The 13,546-nt window shown below is 38.9% G+C and overlaps 2 protein-coding genes across 2 annotated transcripts; one reads left to right on the forward strand and one right to left on the reverse strand.

Annotated features, from left to right (window-relative positions):
• The first annotated feature begins 335 nt into the window (after window positions 1–335).
• On the forward strand, window positions 336–5,843 carry mns1 (meiosis-specific nuclear structural 1). Its single transcript, XM_034875949.1, has 10 exons — window positions 336–555; window positions 698–907; window positions 2,018–2,145; window positions 2,588–2,690; window positions 3,029–3,258; window positions 4,005–4,221; window positions 4,326–4,433; window positions 4,680–4,937; window positions 5,105–5,230; window positions 5,326–5,843. The coding sequence occupies exons 1-10, from the start codon at window positions 553–555 to the stop codon at window positions 5,446–5,448; spliced, it is 1,506 nt and encodes a 501-aa protein (XP_034731840.1). The 5' UTR covers window positions 336–552; the 3' UTR covers window positions 5,449–5,843.
• On the reverse strand, window positions 5,600–10,513 carry tex9 (testis expressed 9). Its single transcript, XM_034875956.1, is given in 13 exon segments — window positions 5,600–5,827; window positions 5,912–6,046; window positions 6,751–6,885; window positions 7,248–7,421; window positions 7,617–7,708; window positions 8,325–8,488; window positions 8,792–8,871; window positions 9,033–9,078; window positions 9,290–9,366; window positions 9,468–9,531; window positions 9,869–10,002; window positions 10,443–10,471; window positions 10,474–10,513. Coding segments are annotated over 13 exon segments (1,257 nt in total). The 5' UTR covers window positions 10,499–10,513; the 3' UTR covers window positions 5,600–5,725.
• Window positions 10,514–13,546: the final 3,033 nt, after the last annotated feature.

Here is a 13,546-nt window from a genome sequence, read left to right on the forward strand (position 1 = left end):
AAATGAATGTCTATGAAAGAAAAAATACAAATTACAGTTCAGGGCAATGTTGCTGTGTATGTAAAATTAACACATTTAGGCAACAAAACAAAGATTTAATGTAACAATCAGTCTTCACAACTGCAACAGAATGACCAGTGTTATTGAAGACATTTTATAAGTATATACTGTACGTTATATGTACAAATATACATTAAAAAAAATCAAATAAGTGCAAAACTGATTCTGACTTAGTATTACAAAATGTTCGATCGTTGATGTCTCGTGATGTGCAGGAGACTCGCACTTTTGTTTTTCCCGGACCAGACGTCATTGTCAACGTTCGTTTTAATTGGCTGAACGTAGAGGGACCGCGGCGTTGCCAGGACAACGAAACGCCAAACAACCTAGGAAACCCAGCGTCATCTTAGGTTAACAACGGCTAATTACTCGCTCCTGACGACCGTGCATCGAAATGAAATGCAAGTTAATTAATCCAAAATTGTTAACGCATTAACGAGTTAGGAGGCTTTAGTTCAAAAAAAGGCGGGAATCGACGAAAGCACCGCAAATATGGTAAATCCCTGTTGCCAAACCGAAGTTAGCGTTAACGTTAGCTTCACTGCTACAAACCACAATGTTAACGCATCATTTGTTATTGCTTAACGCTACCTACTTAGTTTAAATGGTTTCTTATGTGTCCTTTTCACTGGGACAGAGTCGTAACTGGGCGTACAGCCAGCAGCAGAGGTTAATGTCTCAGCGCCAGAACCAGGAGCAGCTCAGGCAGCAGGAGGCCCGGCGTGTGGACAGAGAACGGCAGCTGCAGGCCGGTGTGCGGGACGAGCAGAACTATGAGAAGAGGAGATACCTGCGACAGGTGCAGGACGAACTCAAGGAGAGGCAAACGGAGACCGCTCTGCTGAAGGTACTGAATGGTATTCTGTTGTGCGGATAATGTTATATAGTTAACAAGTTGCTATAGTCTCAATTATGTTTTGTTAGAAAAAGTTCTTGCGACCTCCAGCAGCAAACTGTGTTCCAGAGCCTGACATCTCCGTTTCTTGTCTAAGAGCAGAACAGACACTTGTGACCGTTATAGCTGAAACAACTACAAAGCACACGGATTAGCTTTGTTGTCATACTATACAGGATTTCACAGTAAAGTTCATTTGCAGCCTACCTCATGCCACACAGTTTGTTTAAAAAAAGGCAATATAAAATATACAGTTAAATATAAATAAATAAATGTAGAATTAAAATACTTAAGTAATAGTAGTTTTGAAGAAAAGCAATATAGCAATGTGTATACATTGTACAATATGACCGAATAACTGTAGTGCAAAGAAATGAGGTGGTCATGGAGATGGTGTCAGGATTTCTTTGAATCGTCTGCTGTACTGTTATGACTACATTAAAGAGGTCATACAAGTATTACGAGGAAATTTAATATAATTGTTAAATAGACTTTGTTTTTGTTTTTTACTTATTTTGAGGTTCAGTTCCAGAACATTTTCAGATACAGATACAGAAAACTTCATTAATCCCCAAGAGGTAATTCCTGTTTATAGTCTATCCCATCCACGCATTCATCCCTGTGTACTGAACATTTGTCTGTTTGTTCTACAGAGATGCGTCCTTTTCTGGTGGGAAGGAATGTTTATTTTATTGTAGAGTAGAACTTGATCTGATAATTAGACTGAACTGTCCTTTAATTTCTGCTGAAAAGAAATCACAAATGTGGATTCCAATTAAGGTGTTTGAAACAGGTAAAAACAAGAATTTTTTGTTTTTAAAGCAACCGCCTTTTGTGGTTAACATGGGGAGTTTATGAGGAAATGGACAATAGTCTACATTTATCAATAGTTTATTTATTTGTTATTGGCATTTGCCAAAACCACAGCCCATTGGTGGCTCCAGATCCCAAATTTGAAAAGCAGGGCTTTACACAACACAAAAACACACTGTATCATCATGATATTACTTGTAATTTACCTAAACTCAGATGCAGATTATCATAATTAAACCTGACTTGCAGGCAGAGGAGGAGAAAATAAATCGAGAAAAGCAACTTGAACAAGAGGAGAGAATGGCTAAAGAGCTGGCCCGCATCAACTATGAGACCCAAAGAGAAGAGAAAATGAGGCAGTATATTAAAGAGAACAGGTACGCACACCTACTACATTAACGAGACTGTACATTACTGTATATTCTGGGTTAATATACACATGCACCACTTGTTGCTTTTGTGTCATCTGTGTCTGCTTTGGGTTCTTCATTATTTTTGTTTAACTCCTATTTAAATACCACATTTATGTAAACTGGGTGACCAAACAGAAATGCCTATTATTTCTAAGTATGACTTCACAGTGATAAATGTTGGGGTGGTTACCTCGAATCATTCTGAGATTATCGAAAAAATACATCTCCCCTGGATATTAAAAAGTGGATGGAATTTATGTTAGAAATACAGTAGTATAGCATGAACACATGTTAGCTAGGGTCAATAATAATGATGATGGGAATTTTTAGAGGGCATGGGACAGTTTTTTGGGGGGGGGGGGGGATTTTGAAATATGTTTTATATTTACATATGAATATTTTTCAGCATTGAGCTTCGAGAGCTGGAGACAAAGCTGAAGTCTGCATATGTGAATAAGGAAAGAGCTGCACAGATTGCTGAGCAGGAAGCTATGAGGTTTGACACAATGGTGAGCACTGTCATTCATTTCAGTAATTTACCAAAAAACAACCAATCTCAACTGCTTGTTGTGAAAGATGTCTATTTAGTCTGTTCCTCAAAATATTGTACTTTAAATAACTCTGGGTGCTTTTCTTTGCATATTAGCCACCGGGCAGTAATCCATTCTTGTTCAATATAGAAAATGCATTAAGGGACTATTCATTATATATAGTTTGTTGACAAAAGGTTTGATTAGCTTTATGCATCAGGGCCCATATTTATCAAAGTAGTAAAAAAGATTGTTATTCCTCCTAGCTCCTTACCTTTACAGGATTCTAAATACATGCTATTTTTTTCTGACATTAGCGTGAGGAGGCGGACTTAGCTCGCAAGATGAAGAGTGAACGTGAGCGAGCCGCCGTCGAGAAGCAGAAGCTGGAGCAGAAACGCCACGAGGAGCTGGCGCAGTATCAGAGACAGCTGGAGCAGCAACTCGTGGAGAGGGAGCGCAAGAGACAAGAGGCATACGAGGAGTTCCTCAAAGAGAAACTCATGGTCGATGAGATTGTCAGGAAGATTTACGAGGAGGATCAGATGTGAGTCCTTTGCTTTCCAAATTCTTAAAGGTCCCATGACATGGTGGTTTTGGATGCTTTTAAATAGACCTTAGTGGTCCCCTAATACTGTATCGGAAGTCTCTTTCCCAAAATTCAGCCTTGGTGCAGAATACAGCCACTGGAGCCAGCCCCACTATGAACTTCCCTTAGTATGTGCCATTTCTGTGTCTGTAGCTATTGAGGGGGGGGGGGGGCTTGACCAATTGCCACTTTGCTCGTTTGAAAGCCATGATGTCTCTCTCTCATGGGTGGGCCAAATTCTCTGGGCGGACAAAGCAGAGAAAGGGGAGGTAACCAGATTCCAGATCAGCCCATCTGAGCTTTCATTTTGTCAAAGGCAGAGCAGGATCCCCGGGGCTCGGTCACACCTATCGCCATTTCTAGCCACTGGGGGACCACAGGCAGGCTGGGGGAACTCATATTAATGTCAAAAAAACTCAAAGTAAAGTAAAAGTTTTATGCCATGGGACCTTTAAAGTCTTTAAAGACAGGAAAGCACGATGCATCCAGGAACTTCTTTGATAAACAGCAGTCAAAGCATAAGATATTAGTGTGAGGAAAAAAATCATTTAATATAAATTGAACTGCGAAATTGCCTTTGCATTCAAGTAAAACGTTTTTCATTCACTCACTGGTGCATAAATATAGTGACTATAGCATGTTTCCTACCAAAAGACTTTGGTAGTATGCTGGATTTATTTAAAAAAATATATTTTTCCTTGAAGGGAGAGACAGCTGAAACTGGAGAAGGTCAAAGCCACTCAGCAGCACATTGAAGAATTCAAGAAACAGCAGGCCGAGTGGAGGCGCATGGAGCAAGAAAAGATCGAGGCAGAGAACAAACGCATCATGGAGTTTGCGAGCCATCAGGAGCACATGGAGGAGAACAGAATGGCTAAGATCAAAGAGAGAGAAGAAGCTAAGGAGCATCTTCATAAAATAGTTGGGACAACTTTCTTTTTATATGCCGTATATTTTTATCTGTTCATTTAGTAGCACGTGCCTGTGTTTGGCACCAAGAATCACTCCTCTCTGTTATCCTCTAGCTGTCTGAGAAGATCAAAGAGGAGAGGCAGCAGCGTGAGGAGATGGAGCGAGTCCGGGAGGAACTTTATTTAGAAGAACAAGAAGAGGCTAACAGGCAGAGAGACCTTGTAAGTATCATCGCTTTACTGTCTCACTTTATAAGCATCCATGCTCAGCCGACCTGACTATTTTCTAATAATAGGGGTGCAAGTAATGATTACATGTAGTAACTATTGATTCATATTTTTATTGTAAAAACAATTTAAAAAAAGACCATCATGAGACAAGACACGGACTCCTGATTGCTCCGGGGCTTGAATTTATAAGCGCAAATAAATGATATTAATGTATTTTTTTGAACTTCCGTCTAACAGGAAGAGATGGAGAAGAAAATCCGACAGAGGCTGATGATGCAGCAGACCTGCCAGCAGCAGATGGCTTTCAAAGAGATGCGGAGGCAGGCCGAGAAAGAGGAAGAGGAAGCCTTCAGGAAGATGATGATGGCTAAGTTCGCAGAGGACGATCGGCTGGAGCAGATGAACGCTCAGAAACGACGCATGAAGCAGCTTGAGCACAGGCGCGAGGTGGAGAAACTGATCGAGGACAGAAGACGGCAGCACGAGGCTGACATGGTACGAACCACTGTGCATAATTGGGGGGGGGGGGGGGGGGGGGGAGTGAAAGATTTAGTTGAGGAACATAAGCAGAACACATTGTAAATATTACACTGTGCGTCTGTGACTGTAATATCAGTTTGGAATGACATGCTTTGACAATAACATCGATCTCTCTCTTAAAGGAGCTGGAGGCTAAGGAGAGAGCGATTGAGCAGGAGAGGGAGGCGCTGCGTCGGCAGATAATTGAAGAGGAGAGGCAGCGACTTCTTAAACGCCACGCAACAAAACTCCTTGGATACCTACCGAAGGTATGATGCAGTGTATGAATCATAAGTAAAGTTCCACAGGTTTGTGTCTTCTGTAATTAAAACAAGTATATGACCATGAGTGTATTTATCCTCAGGGCTTGCTCCGTGAGGACGACCTGGAGCACTTTGATGAAGACTTCAGAAAAAACTTTAAAACACGGCAGGCAGACATCTTTTCTGACGACGGCTGGGAAGGCGACGATTCATTTTTTAATTAATTAAATTGAATTGCATACTATGGCACTATACATGGCAGTTTAAGGTTACAGTGTGCTAAGACGCAATTCTTTGTGACAACATTCTTCATTTCTCAGAATTCATGATTGTTTAGCATTCATATATAACAAAATCATCTTAGGACATGTTTTCATTTATTAGGATTTCAGTTGACAGGATAATTAAAATCATTCCAGAAAAGATGTGAGGTTGTCCGGTGGCTAAATGTGATCATAATTGTGAGACAAATCTCTAAATTCCCTCTGAATTCCAGGTCTTCTATACTTCTGAACCTCTCCGTGTTTCTGACCTCCCCCAGTCTAGAGCTTTCATGAACTCTTCTTCTGTGAACGACAGCAGCTTAGCAGCTTCCAAATGCATCTGCACAAAAAGCAAAAACTCAGTTGAGATTTCGACGATGACGGTGGAGATCCCCGGGGAATGGGACAGAGCAGACACGCTTACCTTTTGTCGTCTGAGAATGTCAATCAGCTTGAGCTGTTTCTTGAAACCCACGATGAGTTCTGCTTTCTGTTTTTTGAGCATTTTGTTTTCAGCAAGTAGATTTTCTTTACTCTGATGTTCTTCGCTTATCTTGTCCTAATTTCCAAATCATTTTAAAGACTGAAGTTAGCAGAAGTTGAGCAGGTCCTAACATTTGTGCAACCTGAGGTCTCATTTGCAAACAATTAAAACTGATATTCAGTTGAAGCCGTTAATTTATGTAAATCTAAAGAGCTAAATGAACTTTCCTCTTTCCATCTTTAAATGTCAGTCAAGTCTACTGTGCAGCTTCACATGCAGCTGCTAAAACACATGAGAGCCTCCTGATGTCCCTGCATGCTACAGTTCTGTTGTACAGGTCAGGTTATCTCTCCCCGTTATTAACATCACTTTATGGAGGATGTGTTCTCTAAAATGATGCATTATCATTTTTCTTTTGATCTCAAAACTACAATACTAAGACCCTGGTAATTACATGACTTTAAAATAGCCATATTAAACAATTAGATTGTTGTATTACAATTTGTTGCCGCTATGCCTTATACAAGTGGAATAGATTTTTATTCAAATAAAGATTCAATTCTCTGTGATTGCTATAAATGTGTTCTTTTCTTAATTATGTGTCATTACATCACATTTGATATGGTTGTTACTCTGTATAATTTCAATTATAATAAATGCACACTGGATTCAGTTTTATTTGTTTAGGTTATTCCTGCAATGAATGTCTGGAAGTAATAAAAAGAAAATCTAATTTGAATAATTAGATCATGTGTTTATCAGCACTGTAATTTGCTTACCTTGTTCATCTGTTTCATCTTGCTGAGTTGAGTCTTTAACCTCTCCACCTCCTCCAAGGCTCTGTTCAGGCGAACCTCCACAGTGCTGTGGACGCCCGCTGCTTGTTTCTGGGATCTATTCAGATTTTCTATTTCCTGCACAGACAGGAAGTGATCACACATGAGCAGTTCACATGAGTAATGGAAGATGATAGGGGTGTGCAAAAAAAATCTATTCAAATTTGTGTTGTGATTCAAGCTCTATAGATTCAAAGTTTCATAGAATTCCAAAAATCGATTTATATGTATATATATATTTACTTTTTGTAATAACTTATATACGATCACATTGGAAAAGTAACTACATTTACATACTGTGAATTATTTTTGGGAATCAGTTTTGAATGGAATCATGACATTTTCTTAATCATGCACCCCTAGAAGATGGTGTCACATTTAACAGTTTGTTGTTAAGAAAGCATTGATATGTTGCAGTCTACTGTCAGTCTTTTACAGACCTTGTTTAAAGCGGACACTTGCGCTTGAAGGCCGTCACTTTTTTTGTCCGACTCCAGAGCCAAAGCTCTGTGCTTCTCAATCTGTGTCTGCTGGATGTTTGTTGTTTTCTGCAGTCTGGCTCGATCCTCCTCAAGCTCCTTCATTTTTGCACTAAGTTTAGCGTTTTCGTCATCCTGCAACAACAGAAACGCAATGTTATCTACAAACAATGCTGTCACTATTTGAGTTTAAAACCATCTCTTTTTTTTCCCCCTCACTGGATGGTTCACAGCTGTTTGAATGAGGCTTTGTCCCCCTCTGCTGATAAGCAGGGGCAATAACAGTCCTAGTGGAATCATAGTTCATCTCCACATTTTACATTACTGTACCTTTTTATAGTATTCACATGAGAGTTGATCCAGTTCCTCTTGCATGATCCGTAGTTTTGCCTTCAGAACTCGTATTTGAGCATCTGCAACGCCTTAACAAAACACAACAGAGCAACACAATTAGACGTGGAAGCCCTACCCCCCCCCAGTATAACATGTGAATGTATAATTTATTGTCATCAAATACATTCAGAACTCGCATATCATAAAATACAGATTGTATGACAGTGAAATAAATGGCTTGTTAAAACCTGTGGAGTTTTTTGGTAATTCTAAGACAAAATAACATGTCTTTATATAAATGTACCCTTTACAAGTCAATTCATATATTTGAGTTCATTTACTGACAATGTATAGTCAGTACTTACATATTTACATGTTTAATTATCTACATCAGCAATAAAGAATCTACCTCTGGTTTTCCTCACGTTTACCTAAGTCTAAGTTCTGCTATCGCCTGATTGGTTAGTTCGGCTACATGTGATTAAGTAAAACGAGGAAGTGTTAATATTGTAGCGCTGATAAAGTGTGAAGAACAGTAAAGTTCTGCTTGACAAAGTTACCCGTCTCCATCCAGGGAAACAACCACCACATATCAAACCCCTCACGTTACATGCATATTTGCAAAACAAATTTTAATTTGATATTATTCCTCTCTATTAATGAATAAAACTGGGGTTTACTTTTCACAAAGTGACATAGGCATACCTGATCCTATATTGTCTCCAGCGTTAGCCACATCATCCACAACATTTTCATGAATCCCGGTGTCGTCCATCTTCTCCTCCATGCTACGTATCGTCTCAGCCAGGAAACAATCAGCTGAGTCTGCCACGGCTGCTAAATCATCCACATGAGACATCTTTGGGATTCTGAAATCAACATTGTGACCTTTATGTATGTCCTACACCATGTTATTTTCTTATAAATGAAAATTGTTGGAAATGGACCTAAATATGATCGGATACACTTTACTTGGAGGTATCTATATACGAGTGATATGACACTGTCATGAACGTGTCATAAAAAATGATAAACAAATCATACGTTTATGACGTAACTTTTCTTTTAGTAAGTATCATTTGCTTTTGTCATGAATAATTTTGGTTATGGCTATGGTTCACTCTTATGTAAAAAAACTTCAAGTAAACCAAATGATTTACAATCAAACTTACGCTGTTTTCCTGTGAAGCTCATTTCCTTGTTTTCCAGAACACATGTTGGGTGATGTTGATTTGACTCTTCTTTTGCTCATCTGTCAAGAAAAACAAGGCAAATATGTAAAAAAAAAAAAAGAAGAAATACATCAATGTAGGCCTACATTATACACGTGGTTTGAAAACTAGTGTCTGTTGAACAAAGTGTCCGCAGATTTTATAATTACAGACAGCTGAACTTTAGAAACTGAACTGGTACCTTCACACCGGGCTCCTGTACAGGGCACTGTTGAGGCTTTATTATCCTGTAGGTGAATGGATAAATAAATATATATATACAAAGAAAATGAAAGAAATTGGTACTGTTGTTGATTGAATATTTTCTCTTACACTGCTTTAATTAACAATGAATATTTGAATGGTCTGTATGGAGGCTTCACATGAAAAAACGTCACAACAGTCGTTCCTGTGGCATGCCTGAAGCCTCCAAAGATCTGAGCCTCAGATAGCTATTACCTTGGCTTCTCTTCATCCTCAATGTCCGTGAGCAGGAGGGTGGATAACGGTTTTGCCAGAACTTCACTCTGTTCTCTCTAAAATCCAATAAACACCAAGAGCCAGATTCCCTTTTAGAGCAGGTCTCAGCAAATGTGTTATAGTTCAACTCATTAATGTGAACATGCTGATAACTTACCATAAGTTGTTCTGCCTGCCTTACTAGATCTGCTGTTTTGGCTTCCAGCTCTGCATTTAAAAGTCTGAAGGAAATAAGACAGACAGAGAGAAAACCCTCTGTTGATCGTTAATGGAATTTTAACTTTCTTACTTGTGATCTTAAGGTAATTAGAGGCATTTAAAAAAATGTTAAGTTAAAGTCACTTAAGATTTTTAATTGTAATTTTACACAGGAGGAATGTCTCTCCGGGTTTTTTGACAGAATCAACTGAAGCAGGAGTCCAATAAAGTTCAACTACACCAAAAGAGATTACAAATAATAAACCAAAATTAATCAGAAGGGTTTATCAAAAGGCCTTTTACATAAAAGCATTCAAATTGAATCAAAGCAAAGCCAGCAGCTATTGGAACAGGTCTTACTTGTAATGCTCTTCCTTAGCAAAAAGGTCATCAGGGTTCTTCATCGTGGGACCAGATACCGATTTTGCAGGCGGTCTTCCTTCGACCCTCTTGGACCTGTCAGCCTTACTGCTGGAGGACAGACGTTTCGTGGGCTAAACGAGACAGAGCAGCAGAGAGCACCATTGTAACATTAATTCGCTATGGTTTGCCCCTTTGCATTAGCTACATGTTTTCGTAATGGGAACATTGAATGAAAGCAATGTATGACCGATGTTTGGACACAATCACGACTGCATGGGATTAGCTTGTCCTGTCTATTTTTCAGCCACAGCATTCATATAAATTATGATTCATAACGCACATTTTCTTCCACAGAATTTTGGAAGAGACAGAGTTGGTGAGCCGTCTATTAGCCAGCCAACCATAATGTTAGCGGAGCAGTTAGCTTAGCTAGCTAGTGTTCTCTGTTGGCTAGTGAGTTCACCCGTTGAAAACAAATAATTAGCTAGCTAGGTTTTAACTTTTGCTGCCAGTACACAAACAGTTCAGGTAAACATTTGAACGATAAACATGAAACAATGACGCTGCAAACCTGCGAGACAACGGGTTGAGACGACTTACCTTTTTATCGCAACTTCTTTCAGCCATTGTGTGACATAGAGAGAAGACGCGGCTCTGGTTGCATAGCAACTGCTTCCTTGTATGGTAGCCCTTGTACGGATTTCTAAAGGCGAACTTTCAACAAAAGCACAACAAAAGTAGGTGCCACAAGTGTGTCTAATGTTTTTTTTTTGTACGTTAATACCAAGGATTCTCCTAAATAATGTAATAACACAATACATTGTCATTACTTAAAGAGTTTGAAAGGTAACACAAAACACTGGCTCTGTAATGAGCTGAATATTGGCTTTGTGGAATTGGTAGTTGCCTAATAAACATTAATTCTTTCAAACTTCGTACTTTCAGTTTAAAGTTAAAAAAAGAAATGAAGTCTCAAGCCCAAGCAGAGATAACCTGATGACAACATCAGTTTTTTTTTTCTTTCTCAGACTTGACAAAGCTCCCTCCCTCCAGACAGCGGGGCGGTTTTAATCATCACTAACCTCTAATAAATAAATGAATGATAATTACAAAAAAACAAAACCTGAGACTGTCCCATCATGTACCTTTGAGACATATAGCCCAAAACTCAGACACACACACAGTCAGACATACACATTCACTAACTAATCATAAGCCTGATATAATAAAAAATGTTTTCAATTTGCTTTTAACTGTGGAAACACATGTGACTGATCTCATGTCATCAGGCCTGGGGCAAAAATGAGCTGCTGTGCAATCTGTCTCGTCCTCACCCGCATGACGATTAAGTTCACTAGCATGGACCACGCCACAACCATGTGTTAGTTAAAGATTTTATGAACATTATGAATGTGCAAAATTGATGTGGATGTCGTCTGATGGCTGGTCTGGGAGGATGTGTGATGACCGGGTGGAGGAGACTCAGAGTGGGGGTTCCGTCTCAGAAGCAGTTTTTGTGCAAATAGTTTACAGAGCCCCAGCCGGTACCTAGAAGAGACATGAGAGAGATTTGGAGCAGGAAGGGAAGAGGGGGAAGATGGATGAAGGAGAGGGAAAGGAAGGGTGGTCAAGCAATCAGAGACACAAGCCTGGCTGCGTAGAACAGTATATGTAGGTTTGTCTGGTGATTAGAGGTGTGGTTTAGGCGTGGCCCTGCTCCTGAACCTAAGTTAACAATTTAACTCCATGTATTTTGATCCAGGGACCCTCTTCCAGACAGAAGCACAGATCAAGCAGGGTAATCATCAGGGAAGAAGTATTTAGATCCTCTACTTTCTGGTACTTGAGACACAATGACCACAACATGTAACCAATGTACCAAGACCTGAACCAAATCTGCTACAAGCACATGTCCTGCTTTACACACAGATTGCAGTTCTGGACCAAACATTTTTTAAAACACTACACAAAATTGTTTACACTTCGCATGATCTTCTTAAATACAATATATTGTGTTCACAAGCAACACACTGCCTTAAAATGTTACGCTTAAATTTCCTATCCACTTTGACTCCTCCCATGGGCAAACACTAGTCACACATTTGTTCCATTAGCAATCAGAGCTTTAGCAATAAAAGGGCCACAGGTGAGCTCTTGTGTTTTGACCAACATAGGAGAGAGAGTGGCAAGAGGAGTGTTAGTGCAGTAATAGGGGGAGAATGAGAAAGAAGAAGAGCAAGACCATAATGGGCAATAATCTCTGATGAGATTTGGACCACTTTGCTAACAATGAGGAAGGTCGGGCAGAGAGCACAACCAAGCTCAAACAGGTTCACAGTAACATATATTACAGCAATCCGAAGACACAAATACTGTACCACTTCTGCAAGCTATGGAAGATGCACGTGCAGATATAGCTGGAGAAGCTTTTCAGGGCTGGAGAACATAGCTGCAGTGTTCAAGACATGCTGTGGCCAGATGAAACACTATACAGGATGCCTATTTTTATTTGTTCTGCACATAGAACACCTTACACATCCAACATTGTGTTTGTCTACAATATTTTGTCATATTCATCTGAAAAGTAACTGAGATCTACACTTAATTAATGTAGTGAAGTAGTAGAAGTAAAGTAAAAGTGGCTCAAAAGTTTTACTTCAGAACAGTACTTTTAATGTTGGCCACTTAGTTACTTTCTACCACTAGTAGTCATCCGGTAAAGCCTGCATCATATATTGTGCTTTAGTGGTTCATATTCCCAAATAAAAGTACATTTTACCAAATTACAAAGGAACAAATTGACAAATTGTCAAGATGGGTCTTTTAAGCGGGTTGGCATTCAAGCCAACAGCTAATGCATGTTATAACAATAATAATTATAATAGAAAAATAACATTAATAATAATATATAACTTATAAATAAATAATAACCTGCTTAGATGTATGTTTGTTTTATTGCTGGATCAGTGTTAGTAACATGCAGTGGTGTATTCAATAGATCCTCTACTTAAGTAAAAGTAGGCCTACTAACACTGTAAATATTTTGTTACAAGTTAAAGTGCTGCATTGAAAATGTTACTTAAGTAAAATTATGAAAGTATTATCAGTTAAATTTAGGCTACTTAAAATAAGGAAAGTAAAAGTAGGCCTAGTCAGTGCAGAAAATCCTCACATTTTAGAAACTGGAAACGAACCAAACTGTAACTGTCAATCATTAAAGTGTTTAATCGGTTAATCGTTTCAGCTGTCCTTGGCCGATATATTGTTGATAGTTTGACTTATAATAAAACATAGTATTTTATATGACCTAGCTTACACATGTTGTGCAAATTTTAATTTCTAAAAGTAAATAGTAACTAAAGCCGTGAGATAAATGTAATGGAGTAAAAAGTACATTTCTCTCTTAATGTAGGGAGTAGAAATAGAAAGTGGTATGAAAAACAAATAGACTCAAGTAAAGTAAGTAACTCAAATTTGTACTTATGCTTGAATAAATGTAGCCTAGGCCACTTACTTGAGTAAACGTTCTTAGTTAAAGTTCACTATTTTATAGGCCTATATGAATAATGATATCCATACATAAATTCCCATTGATTCAGCTTCTCCATTCATACTCGTGCTCAGTAACGTCTCCTGATTACATGTTGTTTTTCATGCAGGGGGTCTTGGTGCGCA

This window comes from Etheostoma cragini, chromosome 1 (genome assembly GCF_013103735.1).
Source record: "Etheostoma cragini isolate CJK2018 chromosome 1, CSU_Ecrag_1.0, whole genome shotgun sequence".
NCBI lineage: Eukaryota > Metazoa > Chordata > Actinopteri > Perciformes > Percidae > Etheostoma > Etheostoma cragini.

What these genes read in the sequence shown, in the direction of transcription:
- mns1 (XM_034875949.1), top strand. An exon ending in AGGAGCATCTTCATAAAATA is followed by an intron (nt 4,222 to 4,325) that starts GTTGGGACAACT and finishes GTTATCCTCTAG; the next exon opens with CTGTCTGAGAAGATCAAAGA. An exon ending in GGCAGCACGAGGCTGACATG is followed by an intron (nt 4,938 to 5,104) that starts GTACGAACCACT and finishes TCTCTCTTAAAG; the next exon opens with GAGCTGGAGGCTAAGGAGAG.